The sequence below is a fragment of the Gymnoscopelus braueri genome, assembly GCF_963280865.1.
Source record: "Gymnoscopelus braueri genome assembly, chromosome: 6".
Lineage (NCBI taxonomy): Eukaryota > Metazoa > Chordata > Actinopteri > Myctophiformes > Myctophidae > Gymnoscopelus > Gymnoscopelus braueri.
In genome coordinates, this window is record NC_137607.1 from 31667967 (window position 1) to 31694136 (window position 26170).

Sequence of the window (26170 nt, forward strand, 5' to 3'; positions counted from 1 at the left end):
AAAACTGACTTATCACACAGTACGCTGCATGGTGAGAAAATCCTCACAAAGAGAGAACTATTGTGATTATGGCCTGAGGCTTTCTGATTGCCACAGTGTATACTGTAATAATAGCGTGGTATTCACTGTCACGCTCTGATCAGCACATTTTGCTCTAGTTGAACAGGTTTGTAGCCCTACAGAGATATGAACTGGGGGCTGGAGCAGGGCAGGCTCCTCAGCAAGCTGGGAAAAAAATCTGCAGTGATCAGCAATCAGTGATGGAAAAAACATAGTAGGAGAAGACTCAAGAGTGAGGGAGAAAGAGAAATGGAGAGAGATAAAGGTAAAGGGTGATAAACTTTCCTCCATACCTGGCCCCTCCCCCACAGGTTGACATGCCCTGTGGTGGGACAGACAGAGAGAGAGAGAGAGGCAGGGCTCACGCAGGACGCAGCTCTTTTGTTTGCAAGGGCTTATTCATTATTCACCTGATCTGAAAAATAGACTGCAAGCCAACTGCACAGCTGTCATCAAGCAGCAAGGCATAGACACAAATTATTCATGATCCTGGAAAGAAAAGGCAGGAGAATGAGAGAAAAATAATAACAAGAGATACCAGCGAGGCAGGCAGCTGACAGGCTGAACACGCTGTGTGGGAGAGTTGGCCATGTCAGGCTGACACGCTTGTTTCAGGACGTACCAGAGGGTCCTGGCCAACTCCAGGCTGTTCCTGGATGCGCTCACATACTGTAGCTGACTTTCACAGTACTCATTTTACGCTCATGTATTTAATAGCTTTACTTTTTAACAGTTTTACACAGCATTAAAAAAGTGCACTAGCATTAAAAGAGTACTATACTATATGTTTTTAAAGGACCATGCCGGGGTCTGTCATGTTTAGCCCATTGACTCCATGATTCATGGTATACTCGACATTGCTCAAAGCAAATCTTTCAAAGCATGGCATAGGTTTCTTTTTACCAGCTTGTGGTGCAAGCTGGTCTATATTCAGTCTCTGAGCTAGTAGTGATTTTTTCGGGACTTTTTTTGTGACCTTCTCCTCATTGGCTGTCCTTTAAGCCAATGGGGAGTCCGCGATGCCTTCCCACATTCTGAACGGGCGTAAGACCTCCGAATTCAGTACAACACTCGCTAATTTACCGTCGCTAACTTACAGTAGACACACGCTACTCTTCACCCTCTGGCAAGCATTTAAATGAACACCTTCAATACGTTTTTCATGCAAAATAAAGCACTAAAGGACTAAAGAATAAAAAGTGAACATTCAGGCACAAACAATCCAACATCTAACTGTCAACATAAACAAAAATAACTTACTACTAGGCTTCTAATAAAAACTCCAGTAATACATAACATACCGGTATTCAACTCCTTTGAACACATAGCGAGACATAGCGAATTTCATTATTAATCTATTGGTTCTCATTTAGTAGAGTCATGACAGTACTTTTCAAGTCCCTATTTTGGACAAAAATGTCCAAATAATTTCCAAAAACATAAAGACTTTTGTTCCAAGAAAGGCCCTTGTTGGCGTCAGGGCACTTTATTATGGCATGTCCCTTGTCTACCAGCAGACTATCTTTCGATCCAGAGGAGCTGTGGAGGGACTGAGGTGTTTGCGTGTGTAAGTGTGTTATTACGCCCATGAGGAAGTCTTTCAGTTTTTTCTTAGCCCAGGTTGAACCCTCAATAACGACCACACACACACACGCACACACCAGTGACACCAGAGAACGGTAGTGGCCAAATGAGAGCCGACATTTCTTTTTTCTTCCTCCGGCCGCCTTGAAAGCTTTCCATTAGCCGTGCTGTGCTCCAAGGGTCTTGGGGGGACCCTGAACAGCGTGTGTTCAGGGGAGGGGAAGCCTGCCAGTCTGATGAAAGGGACGAAGGGAGAGCCGGGGTTAGAAGGGATTGGGGGTTGTAAGAGGTCGTCTTCTCATTTAAAGACATGTTTACCCGGTTCATTTAGCATTACATATCACTAGACAATTTGGATGTGAGCTGTCACTCAGGAACAAAGAGGGTGTTCTAATGCTCAGTTAGGGCCCATGCAGCCATGACACAGATTCCTCCATGTGCGGCCTATGCACTGTAACTTTGCACAGGTTTTTTTGTGTGTAAGACAGGCTCATATTCTGTACCTTATACTGTACTGTACATGTGGGGGGGAAAAGCTTTTTCTTCATTTCTAATCCTTTTTTTCGTGCTGTTACAGTGCACCTGCCATGTTGCATCTTTATCTATGGTTGTGTCTGATAACAAGTGAATCCCGAGTGTGACATTAAAAGGATCTACCTTGGTTAAAAGGCTCGATAACAATGGATTCTCTTTTGGGGGCGGAGATGACATATGAAAAGGGAAATCCTGAGAGAATCACAGTGACAAGGACTAGAGCTTTAAAGCCTTTTAGAGAAGAGCTGAAACTGCTGACATATACAAGCTTTAGTTAGTTAGTTAGACACTTTGCCAGACCTGAAAGGGATGAGATCAGGAATGTTAAGTAAGAGGGTTCACCAACCCTTGTTTACTGTACAATTAACACACAAATGTTAAATTAATGAGTCCACTTGGTCCTCCTCGTTGCCTCCAAACTTATATTATTTAGCATAAATGCAGCTGTCTAGGTAATTGCAAGATAAATGCATTCATCTGTGTAACATAACCGTTTTAGAAAGAATGAAGATTCCAGTTTGCCACCAGAACAGAACAGAAATTACACACCAATATTAGGGAAGTTATACTTCTTATGGCCTATGCTGTTATTACAGTACCATTTCTGTCTACTCGCTCTGTGTCTCGGAGAAGGGCTGGACAGTTCAGAAACCTACCTACCGATGATCATCTCAAAACAAGATTAAAATGTTCCATTAATGCAAGCTTCTATTTCAGCATGCAAACTTTACAGGAAGACAACGGTTGTAGTTCCTAATTGCTTGGAATCCCCTTTGATGATGTCATTGGTGGGCAGGTTTCTGAACTGTCCATAGCCCACCAATGAGACGCAGAGTGAGTAGACAGAAATTGTGCCATCTTATAATGAACATTAATGAGGAACAATTACATAAAGATAAGGTTGAAGATGGGTGAAGTGCTCCTTTAATCAAACCAAGCATAAAGCAAGTCTACAGGTGTCTAAGAAGCGTCACAGATTGTAAATGTTGTACACTCTGAGAGTGTACAAATGGACTTGAAGACCGGAGTCAAATAAACACTCAGGACTTTACTGTGCAAGCAAATATTTAAAAGTTTACGTATCTGTTGGGAAAAGCCAAAACCTTGCTCTTCCTATCTTATCAAATGGCACATGATTTGAGAGAGTCCACACAACCCAGAGATGTTGCTTTCTGATACAGTCCTACCCTGAACCGAGCCTGATTGCAGCTATGAATCTCTCTGAAAAATTCATAAGATCCATTTCACAAATGACCAAGCCAAGCGTGCACTTGTATCCAAATAGGAGAGGGAGGGAGAGAGAGAGAGAGAGAGAGAGAGAGAGATAGAGAGGAGAGAGAGAGATGCACAAGTCAGCAGAGGATTTATAAGTGGTGCCACAGCCAGGGGAGAGAGAACAAAACGACAAAGATTTATTCTCAGCCATGATAAAATATTTATGCCGAGGCATTCAAGTAAAGTTACTTTTTGTGTTCTGATTTAATGAGTGATTTGAGCGGTGGCGATGCTGGGAGGCACAGATGTAAGGTTTGTTGAAGCCTGTGCTAATGCCCATTCAGGGGGCCATGTGGTCATGTGTCAGACTGCAGCAGGATCAAAACTGGCTAATGCCGGCATAGAGATCACATACGGGAGAGAAGAGATGGGAAGTACTTCACCAGCCCCAGAGGTCTCTGCTGGTGCCTGGCTGCAGGAACAGCACAGGGAGAGAGAAAGACAGACAGACAGAGAAAGAGTGGATTGTGTTTGTGAGCTCACAATAAGGTTACTGATCCTGAATGTACAGATGACCAACCATTTGTTACTCTACGTTTTGAAAAAATAAATAAGTATATACTGTATAGGGTATATACATAATTTTGTACTTTGTGTGTGTGTGTATAGTGAGAGAATGAGAACAGGCATAATGTGTAGCTGTTTAACATTTCATTCAAGGTGAATCCTGTGGTTCCATTATTTCAAATGGGATTGAGCTGATCAACTAGTGTGCCTGCGCCTGTCGTGAAAACATTCACCGAACGGTAACCGAGCACCTCTGTTATCTTTTCCCCATATCTCTGCACGTGGTATAGACGACCCAACGTTTCCATGGCTTTGAGTGTAGGTCTGATCCAAAACGACGGAGCCATGGTTAAAAAGGAAATGGATCCAGGCAGTGCGGCTGAGACTCTCCCAGTCCCCCTCTGGCGCCCTCTGAAACATTCATGATCATGAGGAGAATCTGATCTGGTCCACTTCAAACTCAGAGCTGTACCTTCACTCTGAATGGGACATTCACAGCGCATTGATAAGGCCACCTCTGAGAAGCATTGATTATAGCTGCTTGTGCCTAGAGATCAGATTCAGATTCACTTTATTGTCACTTAGATGCACTGTTTAGGTACATACATGTGGAAAAATTCCAACACAATAAAACAATTAAAACCAAACCAAACAGAAAAAACTTGGAAGATGTCAACATAGAGAGAGAGAGGGGGGGGATGTTTTTGCTGCATTATGTCTTGTCAAACTAAGTTTTCATATTGGACAACATATATGCCAATACCGATATATCTGTGACAGGCCTGTGCCCAATATTGACCGATAAAATCGTCCGACCTTTATATCGTTTAGGCTAAAATAAATAAACCAAAAAAAGTTCCCCTAGAAACAACAATTTGACCAGCAGCCAAAGAAAAGATTCCTGGTCAAGTATCTCCAATTCAGGGGTGATCAGTTGACCTGGCAGGGAGTGGTGAGCGCACGTGGCAGGTGAAACACAATTCTTAACACTCGAGCGAACAGTTAAACGGATAAAGGGAGTTTTGAAAAAATAAGGGGAGAGAAAAAAAGAGGCTTAAAAGCCTCCATCACTTCAAACAAGACATTGGTACCCCAAACACAGTGTGTCAGCATCTCCAAACACCAACCCGAGAGAGGGGATGACAAAATTGCTTTGACAGCCAGTTCACATGAAACATCTGCGATTAGTCCACCTTGGGGAGTTGCCGGGCCGGTCTTGGCCCCGCAGCCGGGGAGGGTGAGGGGGTGTTTACTGGGTCTGTGTGCGCGGCAGCAGAGTGCCCGTGAGCGCACAGTGCTTTATTGATCAGAGTCAGACAGGGTGTCAGTCACCACAGCCCGGAGAAACAGCGGACATGCAGACGTTATCTGTGTCGACCAGGGTGTGTGCGCTCTGTGTATTGATTGGGAACAACTTGACACTGGTAATTGTCATTAAATGGCAACATACAAAATGGTGAGCAGGCTCCGGCATAGGCGAAGGTACGGTGCTGGTCGAAGGTGGTATGGATTTGCAGGGGCACTCCCCCCCCCACCCCAAGCGTCATCCGCTACCAGACAGATGCAGGACAGACTGCGGTGTCTGGTCTCGGGCCCTTTGTCTCACCTTGGGAGCTTTCTACTCATGCTACACCGGCAGATGAAGAGCCTTTACCCCATGTTGAAAGATGTGAACAAGGGCCGGGCCCGGACAACATCCAGGTGACAGAGTACACACACACGTCACGTGTTCTCCAAACACACTCAGACCCCACCCTCAGAGCCCCTCCCGTCAATTGTTTGCCACGGGGAGCAAAGCTTTTACAAATATTCTCCCTTGTGAGAACAGCCACTCCATTAGCTCTTAGCTCACTTGGGGTACATCTTCCTCCTTTGAATTTTTGTTCTACTCCTAACATCCACACCAGCATTGGTTTTGCACTGAACAAATCACACAGAATAAACTGACTAAGCCCCCACATCACTCTGACAATGCTGACATCTGCATCTTTCAACCAGTGCTGGAGGAAAACCTGTAATCCTGCGCTCACTTGCTGCAGAATTCTTGAGGGTCACCTGGATCAGAGAGCAAAGGCAGCGATCAGATTCTGGATGAAAAATATCCTTGTTTGAAATCAAATGCATCAGTCCAACTCAGAATGAACTGGGCCCAGTGGGAGAGGCCCTAAACACGGCGCTTTTTTCCTGACAAGCACAGGAGGGGCCCAGAGAGGGTTTTGGCAGACAGGAGAGGTTGCAGTGGCACTCTTTGAGGGCCTCCTGGGAGGCCTCGACTGGGTAAATAGTCACTCAGAACATTATGATCTCTAAAAGCCTATGGTCACCAAGGAAATATGGGAGAGAAACATGCAGGCTTCATATAGTTCTCATACTGCTAGACTACATACAGTACGTAAATATTGTACAGTATACTAGCACTTCACTATCGAACATGAAATAAGATTCAGGATCAAGCTTTTCCTCACACACTCTTTCCACAAAATATAATTTTATTTGTAGGCTATAATTGAGTTCTTGTTCAGTCGGGTTACAGTAATAGGATAAAACTATCAAATCTAAGCTGTACACAAAATTCATGAATTCAATGAAAATATGAAGATCAAGAAAGTAAAACAATGAATATTATTTTGTTTTAAATCCATGCTCTAATACGTGGTTTAAACACATATTTTGAGATCCTGTTTGACCACAGTGCAGCCTCCACACACCTTGAAGCACAAACTAAAGAGTCGTGAATCCATGAGGGGATGGGGTTACACAATTGTTTTCTTGTAGTCCAGCAAATTAAATATAAATGGACATGCGATAGCAGTGACCTGAGATATGCCTGTAAGCGACAGACAGCTCCCGAATGCCTGAAGCAGAGCAGCCATGATTGGACAAGGTAAAGGTATATTAAGCTATAATGCTGTTAAGTGGACGACAGTGTTGTGCGCTGAAAATAGCCAATCTACAAGTTCACTATGGATGCAGTAGTGCCTTGTGAGCTTGTAGATCTGCTATTTGCCAGTACAAGACACCACCATATGAGGGAGCATAAATTAGCCATTATACACTAACTACCTCTGTCAAATGACTACTCATCAATATATCAATCAAGGCCATGGAAATGGAAACTTTAGTTGACCTGATACAGTACATCAGGCAACATTCATTTAACAGGGGCACTCTGAGCTAGTCTTAATTAGATTTCATAATTGGATGTCATTCAAACTGTGTGGTTGTTCTTATAAACCTATGCACATAGTTAACATATCTTGTATTTATGTGCCTTTTGGTTTTTATCAGAGTCTAATATGCAAACTTTGGGTCAGCAAAAACAAGTCAAAAAGCAGTTCTATCAAACATATATTATATTATTAAGTAAGGGGAATATTCACACATCCAAAATAAGACCATTTATAATAAGTAGGATAGGATGAGCACAATAAGTAAAAAATAAACACACACACACACACAACAGAAAGAAAAATCCCACACTGCACTGCTCTTACAAGACATTATTAAGCTTCATGCCTTGTAAGAGCAGCAGTGAGAAGAATTCAGGTTCTCTCACTTTTTTGACTTTTCAAACATTCCATCAAATGTTTATCAAAATGTATTAACTCATGTTGTCTGCCTGTTTGATCATCTGGTACACTACCTACCATGGAGTCACTCTCAGACTAGGCTATAATATCATGAAAACAGTGCCCTCCTGAGTTGGACACTGATCACTGCAAAACACTGAACCAGGCACATAAAAATGTCAGTTTATAGATTTAATTTGTCCCGCCATGTCCATCTCACAATGTCCATAGATTTTGATCTACAAGAATACATATTTGAATGCATGGTGGTAAACAATAAAAGCAGTTACAATACCATAAGAGGTTACACTATTTTATTAATTGTTACAATCCCAATGTTTTCTGTTTAAAAACAACTAATTCTTCACTATTTTGTGACCATGCGCACAAAGATAGAATTACAATGTTTGAATGGCTGTACCTTTTAATGAAAACAACTGGTCATATTTAAACCAGTGTTTCTTAACCAATGTGTCAAGACCCTAAAGAAGGCTACTTGATGCTGTGAAATGATTCATGACAAACAACTTTAATAACTAAGAATTTAATATTGTGTTTTCATATTTTTGGTCCTAAAATAATGGACAACAAAAATGTGTCTCCCAGTGTCATACACTTTGATAATCAGTTACTTACAAATATAAAATGAAAGTTAAACATTCTAAACTCATGTGATTTGGGCTGTGATCTGTCTCCTGCGAATCCTACATTGGTAATTCATAATTGAGAATAGGGCATAAACAATACAAGCATTGATCCCAAATTTCATATACTCTCATGTACTCCTCACCCAGGTCCCACTGTCAAAACATAACCTCATCAGCCAGCAATTAATAACAAAAATCAGGGACAAACATGCTGTGAGCGTCAGTCTGTGTATCTGTATTTGCTTTGTGGCTTTTGTATAAGGCTTTCATCGCGCTGTAATAAAGAGAGCAAACCTAACCAGCAGATGCTGGCTAAATCCTACCGTTCAAACACGCTCCTCACCCCATTCATCTCAAATCAGGGCTTGAGCTGGTCCTTTACCCAGGCTGTCTAGCTGGGGCAGGAAGTCAGTGATTGTACTTATATTATATTACACACACATGAGTTCATTGGGGAGAAAGGATGGAGCATCCCTTTGAAGCCTTTTGTCATTAGATAGATGACTAATATAGTGACATTGGGCAATCATGGACAGGCATTCCTAATCCCCACATTTTGTGTGTGTGTGACATGCTTCTCCATTTGATTACGTTGTGAAAAGACAGGGATGCTCAGCTAGCATGGTGACTAACAAACGGTCAAAGCTTTTATTAATATTTTGTGCATGTTGTCTAGGCTAAAGCATTTACAGGGAAAGTGAGTCTATTATAACAGCCTTTATAATAGCAGTGATCTACCAAAAGATCCGTTGGGACGACCTTATTTTCACCAATTTACTAGCAGATAAAATGATATGTTGGCTACAGTACAAATTTCCATTTTGAGCTTCATGGTGGCTCCACTGCAATATCTATGAATATTTATTAAATCATATACAAAAATGTTAAGCTTTTTAAATTACCTCTTGTGTAATGGATATCTACTTTGGGGGACTTAATCCAGTGTATATGTTTCTACTGTATTTGGGGGTGGGGGGTGGGAATTGAGCTAGAACACTCCAGACAGTTCTACATGGCCCATAGAAGTGCCCTGGTTTAATCCTATTACGCCTCAAGCACAAAGGGAGATAAGAGGTTTATGGTGAGCACACTTCTCCCTGGAGACTTGACAAGATCTTTAGATTTGGCAGGTTACTGATGCTGGGACTGTTTTATTTCTTTGTGTGTATTTAGGACTGAAATTCTGCTGAAATTGACCACACACTTAACACTGCCTGTAGAACCAGAGGAGACTGAGGATGTCTGTGCATCAGGTGAATGATGTAATTCAGAGATGGGTAAGTCGTCAAGCTAACAGACCTTGTTCACGTGCTTTTAATGAGTGTACAACAAATCCTCTGATACACACCGAAATATAAAGACGCTAAATTAACAAGATTTAAAGCAAAAAGAGAAATCAGAACACAAGTTAAAAATGTAGAGGAATTTGTCAAATGCAACATTAGAAAGCAGGCAACTAGCATTTTACCTTTCGTATTCATTATGACATTATAATACAACTATAATGTCACTATAACAGCTTATGATGTCTATGACTTATAATGCCTTATAACCAACCCTGTACCCTTGACCACTTTTGGAACACATTTATGCTGCCTTGGCAGAAACTGATATTGGTCTAATATTTTGAAATGAAACTGATTATGAGATGTTACTACTTTGCCTTGGCATATTAGCATGAAATGGGACATTTTAAAGCCTGTTGTATATTTCATTCACACATATATATATATATATATATATATAATTTATTTTTATATCAAACAGAAAATCATGCTAAATGAATACTGCCCATAACAATTCTTAACAAAAGCATTCTACACAGTAAAAACCTCAGTGATAAATTAATTCTCAGAGTTAAATTATTGTGTATCCTGTTTCTTTTACTTAGAGTGATAATCCAGAGGGGGGTTTGAAGCCAGAGGACCATAAGCTATTCCATAATTTCATAACAACCTGTCTCGCTCGCGATGGCAGCGCGCAACTACTAGCAATCCTTCAGGATGAGAAAAACCAGGTAATGCTACAGTACATGTGCATCACAATGACAAAAACACAGTTAGGACTGGTCTGGTCACACATGTGTGGAGACATATATACTAGTGTCCCAGAAGTAAGAACTGCATTGCAAGTCTCCTCGTGAAAACAACATAACCACTTAACCCCTACGTAAATACTTCATTGTCCAGGGTCCCAGGCTTTGTGCCCTGCTTTCAGGGCACCACATCTTTTTGCTGGAAATGGCCGATCAGATCTGCTTTTTTTGCAGAATACGAACAATAGGGTTCATGGGGTTAAGAGATACTGCAGTGAACAGCGGTAACTCACCTCCCTACCAGCAGAATATACAGTACATGTCACCACTCACGCCCTGAAGGTGTGCGAGCGAAGGCAGTAGATATGCAGTCAGATTTCTCGCTCCACTGATAACCGTCTTCGATACGTCAACTCCTCTTAAGTGCCCTTGGTTGTCCCATCGCCCTATGCTTCCCACTCTAAAGCTCATGTACTTTCAGACGCATGAGCCTTTCACTTGTGTTGTCTCCAAGTCTCCATACACTAAAAGAAACCAGCTACCCAAAGAGAAACATGTGACTTTCAGTTTTTGCATCTGCTACATGCATAGGGTGCATTTTAATGTTCAGAAACATGACAATAAGCCATACAGATATTATGAACATATTGTCACTTTGGTAGCATTATGTAACATTTTAATTCAGAACATCCATAATGCTTTGAGTCTGAAATGTCAGAGAACGTTAATAATTGAAAATGACAATCGAATTTCTCTTTTACTCAGGAATTTGTTAAGTCTACGGGCTGCGCTCTCTTGCCAACCCTCACAAATGAAGTGGTTAGAAATGAGAAGAGTGCTTGTCACTGTGAGGCTGCCATTACACACCTGGCCAAGGTATGTAAAACCGAATGTGACGATAGGACAATTATCATAACGATAGGACACAACATCAGCAATACATGTTAACTGAAGCCTGATTTATACTTTGTCGTACAACGGTGTCACGTGTAGAAAATAGCCGATCTACAAGCTCACAATGGGTCACTGTGACGTGTGATACAGTTGTACGATGAAGTATAAATGACCGCAGGCATTATAAAGTTGATGAATGTCGATCCTGTTGTCCAGACTTGCTACCCAAAAGAGCTCCAGTGTGTTTTGCTTCAACTAGTGGAGGACATTAATCCAGATGTCATTGCTGATACCATCATAGCCCTGGCTCCACATATTCAAACAGGTACCAACCACCACAACTCCTATCTATGACATAATGACCAGCTATAACTCTCACTCACTTGCATTAAAACATTCCCCACTATCAACAGCAATTTCCATGTAATGATCATACATGGCAAGATAGTTATTTACTAAAAAAGTGCTATTTGCCTCCCCCTGCTGGGAAGTGACAGAATCTCATTTGATGTCCCTGTGTCTCCAAAAGTGGTACTTCGGATGGGCGAGGAGAGGGCAGCCTCTTTGGGCCTGGCTCTGTCTGCCCTGCAGAAGCAGGTGTCCCGGCTACCGGTGCCTTACACCCTGCAGCAGGAGATAGACGACATACACGGTCTGTGTCGCTGCTGCACTATCTTGGCTGCGTTCATGGAGCCCTTTGTGGAGGAACTGAAGAGGAAAGAGGCGAACGGTGCCATCACTGCTGCCGACCATGACCTGAAGACTGAACTTCTTAAGTTGTACGTTTCACATAAAATCTACCATCTCCATATTTGGTCGGGTTGAAGAATTTGAATATACATTTACAGTTACTCACCACAAGTCACGATGTGTCGTGTGGTGAGCTTGTAGTAGAGAGATCAGCTAGTTCAACAATTTGTTTTATGTCGAAGTTTATAGGGCTTATGTGGTTAAAGGAGAGTTCTTTTTTTTTCTTCCTACAGCTGCATGAAAAGCTTGAGGGAGCCTCTCCTTAAGGCCGAACTAGAACCAGGGATAAAATCACCCTTATGGATCTTTGCAACAGTAATAGTGGTAAGACAAAGCTCTTTCTTACATTGCATCTATGTAAAGGCAGCCATAAAGACACTATACATTCACTATACATTTCCTGATCCTAGGTCACACTGCCAGTCATCCAGGGACCTCTACCAAATCTCCTGTTTTACAACAATATCATGAAGAAAAGCATTCAGGTGGAAAATGATCAGAGTCAGGAGGCAAAAGAATCAAGGGCCTGTCTGGCTTACCTACTCTTTGTCGAACTCATCACCATAGAGAGTTTTCCTGCAGTGTTCAGGTAAACCTTTACTAAAACGCAGATGATAAACTTTCACAAAATGTTAATCATTTATCACACAACGATCCAACTGTAAGGAGTTCATACTTGTGTTTTTTTGCTGTTCCAGTCCTGTGTTTGTTCTTCAGTGCAACATGGAATACATAAATATCTTACTCAGCACGTAAGTAAACACTAGGCACTGAGCATGGCGCTTGTACAACATTTAAAAAAACATTTTTTAAATAAAAGCTGGACCACAAACATTAATTTATCTTTTTGTCTAACAGAAAAGATGAATCACGTGCACAAAAAGGCCTGGTAAGAGACAAATTACTTTCTATAAAAATAAAAAGCTCCTTAAAAAAAAAAATCAGCCTGAACCTGCAGCTGAATCAATTCTCCTCAAGTGTTAAAGTGTGTTTAATAATTGTATTCAGGCACTGTATGCCAAAGCATTAGAGGGCGTGCAAGACAACAGCCTTCCAGTGGATCTACTGGAATTACAGACCTTCTACAGTGTCCCACAGGTGAGCCACGTTGTGATAGTGTTCCCATTCTTATAGTCTCAAATATCTATAGAAATAACACATGGTGAAGTATGCCCTAACAAAGCTGTGGAAACATAACATAATGTGTGTCTACAGTATAAGGAACGCTGTGTAAATGTTGTCAACCTGTTTGTATTCCTCTGTAATGTTCTACCTTGAATTCTTAAAATCCACAATGTCATGGCTGCCACTGCTTTGAGTTATCTTAATGCCATTTTAAAGATCTTAGTCAAGTGCAGAGCATTTCAATTGCTGACAAATCAAGTCAGACTTGTGTTGAACTCTACTTGACAGCATTTGCGCCACATTCTCACTGACTGTCCGATGCAACATTTGGTGAGTATATCATCTATTTAATGATAACTTATTTCGCAATGGACATACTGTCAAACAAATCGGTTTTACCTGAGGGCTGCTTTCCCAGAGAGAAAAAGGACTACAAGTTATTCAACTCTTCATAAATAAATTGGACGTTGAGGCAAAGTACAAGTTCTTCAGGTAAGAATACTAAGAACATGAGAAAAAAAGAAAACATAATGTCAACTACTAAAATATATCCATCTCCAGTTAGTTCAAAATGGTTGATTTTCTTTTGCAGGTGCATGTTAAAAACCAGCCACCATGCAGGGCTGGAGGGTTATATAATAAAGAACATCAAGAATCAAATTGAACTTTCCATGAAGGTAAGATAAAAAGATGTCACATTACATTTTTCTTTACACTGGAGAAGTCCTATCTGGATATATATTATGCCTGTCTGGGCCAATTTGGCTGTTCATCTATTAAGCTATAACAAGCAAGAGGCCTAATTAAGTTGCAGAATAACTGAGTCAACTGCTTATGGATCCCTGGAGCAGTATTACATAAAAAATAACAGCACCATAATGAAAAAAGTTGCTGTCCCAGGGAACCTTTTGTCTAAATTGGATGTCCATCAACTAAAGACTGTACATTCTATGACAATTCTTCTGCAGCCAGGCCATGGCAATGACTGGTTTCTAGGAGCAGAATTCCTCCCTCTGTTGGGGCTGGCCCTGTGTCTGCCACAAGGTGCCGAGACAGACCTGTTACACGGCATGGACAGGTGAGAAACATTGTCCTCGTCCTTTTAAGCACAGAACTGATCAGTAGTTTCTGTACTAGCCTTACTTTATTTGAAAGCAAGTCTATTGTCATAATTAAGGTATTGCCATGACAAGGCAGATGGATGACAGCACAGATCCACTTTGCAATGAAGCTCACATTTCAGGAACCGTGGAGCTAATTTCTCAGAGGCTCAGGTGTCACTGACAGACGCGACAGATTCAAATTTAGACCAAGTAAACTTAAAGGCCCTAATGGCTTGATTACCTCTTAAATATATGCATTTTCCAACTAGTAAAATCCAATGGACAGTACACTTGTTAATGTGACTGATAACAGCTCCTCATTTAGGCGGAACCAATATTAAACAATACCCTTGTCTCTCTACCCAGGATAATGGAGTGTCTCAATCTGCTACGCTATCTCTTAATCAGAGACAAAGAATGGAAGAGAAATGTGAGTCGTTGTGATTCACTACAGATCTTGTCATCTGTCACTTGGTGCAGATAATGCAGCGCGCTGACAGCTTATTCCTCCTGCTTTCAGACAGGTGTCTGGACAGAGCTGTGCAGGATCAAAGACGAATACATAAAAATGCTGCGCGTTTGTCTCAGCCTCTCCAGAGCCTATTACGGAGCTGAGTTAAGAGCACTGCGGGAGGATCAAAAGCTGAAAGCTAAGGGTAGGCATTATTCACTAATCCACATGAAAAAACAAACCAGATAACCTAACACAGATTGATATTGGGCGGCCACAGCTGAGTGGTTAGTGAGCCCGCCTGGGGAGCCAGAGGCCCTGGTTGTCCCAGGTACAATTCCAGGCCAGGCTAGCAATGTGTCCCTGAGCAAGGCTCTTAACCCCTAATTGCTCCCCGAGCGACGTAGAATGGCGCTGACTGCTCCTAGTAGTTATAGGATGGGTAAATGCAAATTTCAACAAGGTTCAACAACAACAGGGGGGTTCCAGGGGGTCCCTGGCTAAATGATTAATGGTTAGAAACCAAATGGACCCTTTCTGATCTGTAATAAATAGTGTACAAATGGAACCAAATGGACCCATGAGCCATTTGGTTCCATTTGTACCCTCTCAGAATGAAATTAACAGTGAAGATTGGATCCCAGACATAAAATGAATGTATCAAATGGTAGTCTGTGCTGGTCTAACTCTAATGCATAACAAATCCTTGAAAGTAAAAAGGTTGAGAATCACAGAGCAAGCGTTCATATTCTGAACTGTTCATTTTCTTCTCTTCTAGAAGCCAGAGCTACAGCTAGATCTACCAAATCCTTCAAAGGCACAACAATAAGACATGAGAAGGTGTCTGATATGTCCCCAGAAGTCCAGCACCAGGTACTCTAACTATTCTTATCAGCTGCCAATTGTCAGACCTGCATTAAGAAAGCTTAAAGAACTCCCATACTTTTCAGGTACTGCAGAGTGCTTTGGTCACATTTGACCTGATGGAGAGCCTTATCAATCGCGTTGAAGAGATAACCGAGGAGAACATGAAGAGCATAGAATAAGTAGTTGGAAATAAAGAGCAGATCAACATAATCTGTTGTTTTTCCAACTTGTTCTGTTACCACTGCTGTGAGAGTGAAAGCAAATAAATGAAATCTATGACTGTGATTTATTTTCATCCCTTGATAATGACAAAGCAACACTGACAATGTTCCACAGTAGTGTACCCTGGATGATGTCACTGATATACAAAGCTGAACCACAGAGATTGTGTAGAGTACAGGGTATTGTAATATTCACTGTTTGGTCCAGGGACATTTCTGAAAGCAATACCGAGCGATAGATAGTACGGTACATTATAGCTTGTGTGGTTTTATTTTTTATTTTTAGGAACTTCATGCAATAAATAAGATTGTAAAATGGCCTATAAGTCACCAGTTTAGACCACTCACTGATTTCACGAAGTTTTTTTATTTTTTATGTTGTGGCTAAATAAAGACCAAGCACATATAAAGTATGCATGTTTCTATCCATAACATCTCACAGGAGATATAACAATCTCTTCCTATAGTCCGTACAGTAGTAGACTAGAATCGTAGTCTATGTTGAATTCTCAAGGAAAAAGGCTCAGAATTTGTACGTGTACATTAACAAGTTCAACAGAATATAGTGAACAGTTGGGGTCTTGAGACTTGACTACCTGCTCAGCCAAGCTTTATGTCTCTCAGCATCTCCCATACAGGACTTCTCTCAATGATGTGGGCCCGTGCCAGAGACATCCGATCCCGGATGCTGTCCACATGGGGTTTACTGGTAGCCTGGGAACATATGTGACTTTAAACATTAATATCATAGAGGGTAGAATAGCCTATACATTTTGTTTCCCACATTCACCAACGTATGAATCTTTGGTTCTGTCTCATTTAGAATACTGCCCTGTAATCTGGTCGTCAGCTGCAAAATCTGATTTGAAAAAGTTACAGGTTGCTCAGAATAAAGCAGCTTGTCTGGCACTAGACTGTTCCTACAGGACAAGTATTAGCTATATGCATGAACATCTGGCATGGCTAATGGTTGAACAGAAATGATCGGTGAGTCTTCTAATGCTACGGCGGAACATTATTAGCACTAATAAGCCGTCTAGCTTGGCTCACCAGTTACATATGACTTCTGAACATGGTTACAACACAAGAGGAGCAGCTTCTAGTAACATAAGAACAAGAACAGCACCAAGAACACATTTTCTCAAACTCACTTATATATATGTCAATAGTACTCTGGAATGCTCTGCCCAAAAACATTTTATTTACAATCCATAACAAAATTACTTTAAAAAAGTAAGTAACTTGTCAAGTGTGTAACTGTTATTTGTGTATTTCTTTAATTTGACTGGACTGTTGGATTTGATTTCATAATGTTAATATGTCTTTTTGTATTCATTTTTATTTGATTGATCTTTTTTAAACTTTAATTTATAAGTTTTAGTTGTATCTGTATTCTATTTGCTTTGTTCAGGACCCCAGGAAGACTAGAGGCTTATTCATGTGTCTCTAATAAGGATCCTTTAATAAACATAAACATAAACGTATGACCATGTGCTGTCTTTATCCATACCTTAGCAATTGTCAACATGCCTTGGACGATCTCTGCATTGTTTCGCACAGGTAGAATCCTTAGACTGGTGCCAAAAAATCTGAAATAGACCAAATCAGCTCCTTTCACAAATGACAGAAACATGACCACCAGTATAATTGCATTAAATTAAACACATTTATTGGAATCATTGTAATGAAACCCATGGAATTCAATGAAAATCCTTATCTAATTCATGTCGTTGTTGAATTACATTTGGACCTGTGTACATGTGACGACAACCATGAACTTGTTTTCCAAGATCCAACACAGTTGTCTGAATAATCAATAACAAAAAACACAGCATTGTCATGAAACTACCTGTGTTGAATCATTGACAAGATGTTCGTTTCACTTTTCCCATGAAAGGGGGCCTGTAGAAGTAGGAAGCAGTTGCGGTGGACTTTCACAAACGTATTGATCTTCTCAAACAGTCCTGACTCTTCCACGTTCTCTGGGAGTTCTTGTAGGTGAACAAGCAAAAATGCTGTACCTGCGAGGAAAGGGAATAATGCAATGATGGTCTATTAACACTTATTACCCATCTCCATCAAAGACCGTGGCTGTGGTGTCTTTAAATTGTAAGTTTATAGTTCTGACCATGAGTTTATTTGTATAATGTGAACTGTTTTTACCTGATAATGGGAAAACAAAGGCCCCAGGCTCCACACTGTCTGAAAATCTAATCCTATGTTGCTGCACACCCAGCATCCTTGACACACCATGATTCTGTTAGATCACATAAAGATCATTTCAGATTCTTTCACAATAGTTGAGAAGCTGCAAGCGACATCATTAACGGACCACTTATTTCCAACCTATCTTCATATAATTGGTCCTTTGCTCATGATTATATGGTACCATCGTTTTCTAACCGGTCTGTGTCTCATAGTAGGGCTGTGGACAGTTCAGAATCCCACCTACCAGTGACATGAGTACCACAGCATGGTACCATTTTTGTCTACTCTGTCTGTGTCTCAGAGGAGGGCTGTGGACAGTTCAGTTTCTGAAGTGTGCACAGCCCTCCTCTGAGGCACCACTGAGTAGACAAAAATGGTACCATATTATCATCAGCATTAGTGAGGACCTACTATATCAAGAAGACAGGTTGAAAATGGGTGAAGTCGTCCTTTAACCTTGAATATTCAGCATTATGCTTAACAGTATTGCTATCATCTCATATCTGTCTATATCTATCTATTATATCTATATATAATTTTAATTGTTTTAAAAATATATATTTTTTCATTTTAGCTAGCAGTGTTGAGTGGTGTGTAAAAGGACCCTTGTCAAGTTCAACATCAGTCATATAGTTTATATAAAATTAACAATTGTTGTTTGTTTACATTTTGGCCTTATTCAATAAACATTGAGTGTTTGTCGACAATTACAAAAGTATTTTGTAAAATACTTATTTAAGTGCTCTTCAAGCTAAATAATACATTATACAAGCTAACTACATTTAGCTTTAGCCTGCCTGCTGCACACCTCTCCCCCTTTCACAAGCTCACATGTTGGATGTGAAGGTTGTGAGCTTGTAGATCGGCTATTTTCAAATAGCCTGTGGATAAAATAGGGCTAAAGTGGTTCATGCAAGTTTTATAATGTAATAATTTATATCTGCAAAGTAACTAGTAGGCTAACTAAAGTTTTCAAATAATTGTAGTGCAGTAAAAGTACAATATTTGCCTCTGAGATGTAGTGGAGTAAAAGTAAAAGTATTGCAAATTGGAAATACTCTACTAAAGTAAAAAAAATAAGTGAAAATTGTGATCAAGTACAGTACTTGAGTATATGTACTTAGTTGCTTTACACCACAGGTAATAACTTTACGTGGGTGTGTCACATCTGTACCATGGACATGCAGGCAGCATGGACTGTCTGCTATCAGAGACCTAAATGAAGCACGTTAACTTCAGAAGGCAGCGTTTACTACTGTCCAGTTGAAGTAAAATGTTTAGAGTAACTTTGTTACCTGAAGTGGTGTGCTGACTATAATGGTGGTTTTCCATTGAACGGGTGAGTCACTGTGGGTAGACATCACTGACCACTGACCAGACGGACTGCTTGGATGAAAGAAAGCAACTGATGCAATCTGCTGCGACTAGATCCCATAGGCTGGAACGATCCGCCGTGTGATTGGCTATTCGGACACCTGCTGAAACAACGCCCATCTTTGAAGCGGGCTCTCTCTTTCCCAGACGTTTCGCCCAGGTGGGCAGGGTTTTGAGGTTAGGTTTAGTTTAGGCATATTTGGTGTGCGAGATGTTTAGTGATGTTAAGGTTAGGGTTGTTTCTAGGCATATAACCACGCTCACCTGGGCGAAACATCAAAGAGAGAGCAGTCCCATCTTTGATGTTTCAGCTTGTGTCAATCAATATTAAAGGCGGATTACATTTTATGAAACTTTTCTTTTACCCAGTATATGAAATTGAAATGCGCCTCCAAAAGTATTTAAATTTGTGAACTAACCATGTATTCAAAGTGTACTGCATGCATGCATGCACTCTCTCACACACACACACACACACACACACACACACACACACACACACAGTAAAAATAACGACATGACAAACATTTGTGATTTATTCAGAAACACTACCTTTTATTAACTTAAATATTACAGTAAATGTAAGCCAAGAGGCCCACTTGCCTTTATTTTTTTTAAGAAACGCCAGTCATTCATCAGACCAATGTCATGATAAAGAAATGCTATTTTACTTCTTTTCTAGAGTTTTGAAGCAACACCAAGTAAACAGTTGAACATAGGAAAATATCCACATGCATAACAGCCCATGTATGTCTAAACAGTCCATGATTAGGGCATCGCTATGGGAAATGCAAAAAAGATACTTGTTGCTCAGTCCCAAAACTCAAGTTGACCAAAAGAACAGGATATGCCTAGAGATGGAGAGATATGTCAGAATAAGTTAAGACGATGTTGCAGCTGGTAAACGTTCAGAGAGAAAGGTGACAACTGTCCGTCAGAGGAACTCCTCAAGACCATCAGTGATGCGTTTCCAGTTCCACTATGGTCCATTCACCCTGTGGAGACGCAGCGTCCTCCGGGGAGAAGCTGGTCACAGTGATGCTGGTGGAGGAGTCGTCCATGGGCGAGATGAGCTCTGCCCAACGTTTGAAAGTCTCCTTTTCATGGGGCAAGAAGGCCTCCGTCTCCAGGCAGTCCCGTGACAGGGACAGTGTCTGCTTGATGAGGTACTGGGCCAGATTCAGCTCCTCGGGCACAGGGTTTATGATGCCCAGACTGGACCCCTGGTCGGAGAGCAGCTGCCTGAGAAGGCTCCAGTCCCGCTCGGCAAACTTACAGTTCTCCTCATCATCTGCTCTCTGCTTCTCTTCCTCTGCCCGCTGTACATTACTCTTGTCCTTGTGCGAGCAGCGCTCAAATGCTTCACCCACATCCGTCTCGTAAATGGGCGAGAGGGCTTTGGATGGACGGCGTTCATGTTTGCTGGTTTGATCCAATCTGTCACAACCAATGTCGCCTAAAAGCAATTGACAATACTGCAGAATGATAAAGTGTTTCATTCCTCCATAGTTTTTCTTTTTTTAATGTCAGAGATATTCTCATACTACTCACAGTTACATTAAAACATTGATTATTGAATTTCCACCCTTAAAGCAACTGTGTCCTTTAGAAATGATCACCCACTGCAGTTGGGTCAAAACTGTATGGTGGGGAAGCAGTTTCACTGACGTTATCACCACATCTGGCCACATTATGGTCAGTCAATGGCTCATATTTTTTTATTACTACTAGATCACTGCTTAGAAGATGGAGGACAAGGATGAACAGCTGCCTTAAAGGTAATACAGAGGAATGCTTTTTTCTGAATGTGTCTCTTTTATCCACCAGTGTCAAAAAACAGTAAGCCATGCATTGTCAACACTAGCGAGCTTTCATGTCTTAAGCTCATGTAGCATGAATGTATTTTTTGTGAAGCTCTTTCAATGAACCGACCCAACATAAAGACTATAGTACTATACTGTCACAAAACCCTAAATGCAAGCAACAATGAGTAGCAGAACAAATGAACACCACCAATGTCCTTGTGACATTATTATTATTAGTCTTTCTAAACAAATGAACAATTTCACTGTAAAACCTAAGGTGGCAAAAAAAAAATGCATTTTGGCATTGAAAGCAGAAAATAATGAGTTAATGTTTGCACTGGTATAGCGCACACAGCAGGGGTTTTCCATATAATGACAGTGAAAAAAGAGAGACATGGCAGAACCGTTAAGTCTGTTCTAGAAACACGGCACACAATACTGTACAGGAGACTAACGCTAAACAAAATCTACAGAACGAAAAGCTCACACTACAAAACACTATTTTCTTGAGCCTCTATCTAGAAACACCAGTCTAGTGGGAATGGCAAAAGGTAATGGATACAAAAAAACAAAACAAACTTAAAAAAAACAAAATATTGGATGGAATAAAATAATGCAGCAACAAATGGTCTCTAATAGTAGCATGCATGTGTCTGCAAGTGTATTAAGCTGAAGCACAGGTACAATTTATGGAGGACAAAAGCAAAACGGCACCACAAAGGATCCTGGGAGAAAGGGTCCCTGGTGTAGCCCACCATTTCTCAAAAGCAGTCAAGTGAAATAAGTCAAGTGGCAGTTTGTTGTGGTCAATGTTGTACAAATATTTTAGATTTATAATCCCATATCAACTTGCCACGCAGCATAATTTTGTAATTGGATTTTCATAAAATAGAATAAACACAGCTTACTCATGATTTGCGTTTGTTAAAATCAAAATATGGCCAAAACCTGCTAAATTTCAAGACATAAGAGAGACAATGAAAATAACTGAACTTGCATTATATGTACATCAAAGTGCATTGATATGACTATGTCACAAGCCTTGTCGCAAGGCGGATTCTTTAAACCAGCACATGGCATTAATTTTGACATACAATTCTATCCATGTTGTTGAAACGAACATTGCTTTTTCCCTTTGTTTAAATGTAAACGGTGACATCAAGGGCTAAGTGCCTCTGATGTTAGGTAGTTTAGTTGTCAAATATGTACATTTCAGCTTGTGTTTTAATGAGACCAATCTACATCCTTAAAAGGATATTGGCGTTACAAATTCAAATGTAGAACAGTTGCACAGAAAATGATTTTGAGATCTACACAACAAGCATTTAGCTATGAGCAGATCAAGAGATGATTGCTCATAAGAAATTTGAATTTGTACTGGTACGTCTAACTAGTTCTTAAACTAGTAATTCCAATAATATCCTTTTTTTTCCCTAAAGAGGGACCATATGTTAATGTATTGGATGCAGATATGGTCTAGGCATCAGACCAAAGGTGACCTGTCTTGCAGGGATAAACAAAACCTTCATCGATGGAGTTTGGGAAGAGAGGATGGGGTTTGACTTGGGTTTCTAGGAGGGTCCATAGATCATACATTACCTGCTGGGGATTGTGCGGTATGTACAGCAGAGTCCTCTGTCAGCTGAGGCTCATTTAAGTCTAGGAATAAATCAGCTCTCTTGCTGTCTGAGGGCTTGGCAGGGTTCTTGCGTTGCTTCCCATTGCTGTACTGCTCAGTATGTCTGAGGTCCAGGTGGCACGGCCGCTCCTGGGGTGGGAGGTCTCTGGCGTCGTGGTCAGAGCCTTGGATACTTGACTCTACTCCATCCACCTGAACTACCGGACGCTCCGCTTGCCTAGACTCCTCGACCTCTGTAAGGAACATGACCGATTTATCTTCTTGCTCATCGCAGGGTTGTTTGCCTTCCAGCTCTGTGCTTTCCAGATGGTCTGAGAGTCTGTTCTTTTGTTCAGTGGAAGGGACAGGGTCGGGCTGAGGGGTTTTAGAGTCACATTCAAAAACGTCACAGGGTGTGAGAGTATCGTCGGGTTCTTGGGGCGGGGTTTGGATGCCACCTTCTTCTGATGCCAGCTCCTCACACTCCTCGACAGAGAGCAAGACAGAGCGACGGAAATTGGAGGCTGACTGGTAGTCAGTCTGCTCATTCTCCTGCTCACCGGCGTCATCATCGAACGCAAGGTTGACGATTCCCTGAAAGTGGGGCGGGGGTTCGGTAGGGGGAGCCAGGCCCTGCGCGGGGAGGACCTCGACCTCTGACCTCTCATCTTCCGTCTCCTCCTCTTCTTCCTCCTCGTCTTCCTCCTCCTCAGAGAAGAGTTGGTGGTCGGGGACGCACTTTGCAGTGACAGAATCAGTGGGCTGCTCCTCTGCAGGGAGCTCGTCCCTGTGCAGCCAGGAGCGGGGGCGCTGCCGTGCTCCCTCCTCCTCGCTGGTGGTCTCCGCCTCTCGGCCTCGGAGCCGCACTTCGACTCTCAGGCCGGCCCCGCCTTCGCATATCTTCAGCTCCTCCGGGGTGCTGGTGTCGCTGCTGCTGCGACCCACGAACTCGTGACAGCGCACGGTGCCGCACTTGGACACACCTCGGTCATTGGAGCAGTCGTCATCCTGCGAGCCTCCTGCGTCATAGTCCTCCGAGCGTGGCTTGATGTCATCAGAAGACGTAGTGTTGCTGCCAGTCTCTGACTCTGGGGTGACCTGGTGATGGATACCGCTCCATGAGTCCTCCAGCGGGGTCTCGGTGCTGCCCACGCTACAGGGGGTGCCCAGGGGCAGCTCTGTGTCTTTTGGTGAATTCAGGGAGCCTGGCGAGTGTTTTCCTTTACTCTGTTTACAAGGCGCTGCATTAACAGAGGTGACTTGGGGAGCTCGGCGAGTAGGTGGTGGTAGAATGGACTCGCCTCCCGTGCTGCTGTTCTCAACCGTTTTAATTTTTGTCTTTTGGAGACTGTGCTCTGGGTCTGAATTCAGGGAAAGGGAACGTGAATCCCCTGCACCTTGGCTTAACGACTGGGTGCTGTGTGCTGTGGTTTGGTGAGAGGAATCCGGCTCTGAGGAGCTCTCTTTATGTTCTGCAGCTCCAGTGTTATCAGGTGTAGAAGATGTTATTTTGCAGTCCACATTTTTGCCATTCACTGCCTCTTTCCCTTTAGTTCCTAGTTTCTTTGAGGCTTTCATAGCTCCCCCAGATTTTGGCGAGCCTTTCTCTGTGGATAATTCAGTAGCACTTTTTGGCTTTGCTACTGGTTTGGAAGTTGCTAGCGGAGATTGCTTGGAGGTAACCGATGAGGCTTTTAACGGTTTAGTGCTGGATTTAGTCACGGCTGCAGTTGATGAAGTAGGTTTAGTCATCTTTTTCTTAGTGGCTTCATTGGTTGCTTTGTCCGCTGCTGAGGACTTGGACGCATCCTTGTTGTCTTCTTTCCTGGGGGACGCAGGTTTTTTCATGGCAGATGCGTGTCTTGAAACTACATAGAGAACACGATGTTAGAATAGGAAAGAACATCAATGCTTTGAGTGAATTACTAAACCATGCACATCTCACCATGGTTTTCCGTTGCACTAGCTGGAGGTGTGCTTCTCCCCTTCGTGTCTGCTCTGGATGTAGTCACTGCAGAGGATTTCTCTGCAGCGCCCAGCTTGCCTTTACTGCTTTCTCTCATACTTGGCTTATTGGTAGGGCTGTGATCAATGCAAGAAATAGGCAATCAGAGCCATTAAAACACGTTTTTAATGTAATATATATCTGCGTACAATCTATTTCAACAGTTTTCTGTTTGAGTCATTCATGCATTACTATGTGACAACAGTGGGGGGCAGCAAAGTTGTCTCTAGCTTTTCTCAAGGACAAGTGTCTGAAACATGACTCCAGGATTTAAATGCTCACCTGTTGGTCTTTGTTGTGTCCGTTTTCTGGGGCTTTGTCACAGGAGACTTGTTCATCACCTTAGTCTGCTGTTTTGGCTTGGGCCCTAAAAAAGATTACCATTGCATGTACCATGACTGTAAATATTAAGTTTGACAGTTTTGAGAATACAAAAACAAACGAAGGCTAACAGACACCGGACATTGTGGTGATGCTGAAAGGCCAACACACTTAAACATTATTAACCGAGTCAATATAATACACCAATATGACATATATATTTAGAAAACAAGCCAATAAAGAACCTTGATCAATAAAATAAATAGTGGTCATATACATTCTGTATGCGTATTGGCAATAATATTATTCACTGCTCCTGAATAAAATTTAAAAACATAAACTAAAAACACGTTAAAAGACTACCAGAATGCAGAGGTTTAAAAGCATAAAGACTATTAGTGGGGGAGGGAGAACATATGGCACTCTATTTCTCTTCCTTTATTGTAAGAGGAGGGATGGACATCTGCATCCCGGAGGAAACTGGTATCAGTAATGATTACCCCACCTCCCCCAAACAAGCATTCGCCATCGCCACAAAAGCTCTGGTCATACCCCTGTACCCCTAGTGACAAGCTGCATTGGGGTTTGACCTTTGCTGTTCTGCTGTTAGTCTGCATATCAATGATGATGCATTCAGTTGACAAGGGCAATGTAGTCTAGTGCGCAACAAATGTTGATACATCGACATAATGTATGACAAATTAATGCCGAAACAGTATCAACAGACTTGTGAAGTAGGCTCTATAATGGCCTAATCCCTGACTCTTTAGAGGTCACTACTGAAAAAAGAAATGCTGCAAACTGCTGTCCTTTATCAAATATTTGAACGGTCTTAGAAGTGCATTCAGTCTGTGGATGTCAACTTGTACCACTAAGGTGCTGCAGTCACGGGGTCTTTTGTTCCTGCTTTTATATACATATTTTCTTTAATTATTTATTATTAAACAGTAGTTTTTGCTTTTGTTTCTGTTTATTTAACTATCCCTCCTCTATCTATATTGCATTTCAGGTAGGTTTGGTAGCTTTCATTTACAGTTCACAATATAGTCTTTGCTGTCATGATTGTATAATTGCTACGTTTTATCATTCGGTGCAGTGGTGAAACAGACTTCCCTTCCAGGGCATAAATGAAGGCAATGAATTAATAAATCAATCAATTTCACTCCCTATATCCCCAAATATCCAAGACCACTGTACAGCAATGCTTCATGCTAATA

The 26170-nt window shown here is 41.6% G+C and overlaps 3 protein-coding genes across 3 annotated transcripts in view; 1 reads left to right on the forward strand and 2 right to left on the reverse strand.

The window, feature by feature from the left end:
• Window positions 1–11297: 11297 nt before the first annotated feature.
• Window positions 11298–15580, forward strand: LOC308086881 (glomulin-like; the record flags this gene model as incomplete). Its single annotated transcript, XM_080430524.1, has 15 exons — window positions 11298–11430; window positions 11635–11884; window positions 12089–12179; window positions 12266–12444; window positions 12554–12607; window positions 12714–12744; window positions 12864–12953; window positions 13269–13310; window positions 13399–13472; window positions 13573–13657; window positions 13949–14058; window positions 14450–14513; window positions 14604–14739; window positions 15313–15407; window positions 15485–15580. The coding sequence occupies 15 exons, from the start codon at window positions 11298–11300 to the stop codon at window positions 15578–15580; spliced, it is 1530 nt and encodes a 509-aa protein (XP_080286650.1).
• Window positions 15581–16166: 586 nt separating this feature from the next.
• On the reverse strand, window positions 16167–19264 carry cUnh1orf146 (chromosome Un C1orf146 homolog). Its single transcript, XM_080430325.1, has 5 exons — window positions 19126–19264; window positions 17786–17879; window positions 17472–17643; window positions 17133–17211; window positions 16167–16336 (listed from the first exon to the last, which is right to left on the reverse strand). Exons 1-5 carry the CDS (start codon window positions 19189–19191, stop codon window positions 16223–16225), a joined length of 525 nt encoding a protein of 174 aa, XP_080286451.1. The 5' UTR covers window positions 19192–19264; the 3' UTR covers window positions 16167–16222.
• A 480-nt stretch (window positions 19265–19744) lies between these two features.
• Window positions 19745–26170, reverse strand: part of btbd8 (BTB domain containing 8) — a 32735-nt gene continuing 26309 nt past the window's right edge. Inside the window, exons 16-19 of the mRNA XM_080429823.1 lie at window positions 24915–24999; window positions 24573–24709; window positions 22609–24495; window positions 19745–20660 (exon numbers count right to left, since the gene is read on the reverse strand). Of these exons, the coding sequence (XP_080285949.1) occupies window positions 20161–20660; window positions 22609–24495; window positions 24573–24709; window positions 24915–24999 (2609 nt within the window). The 3' untranslated portion in view covers window positions 19745–20160. The remainder of the gene's footprint in view (window positions 20661–22608; window positions 24496–24572; window positions 24710–24914; window positions 25000–26170) is intronic.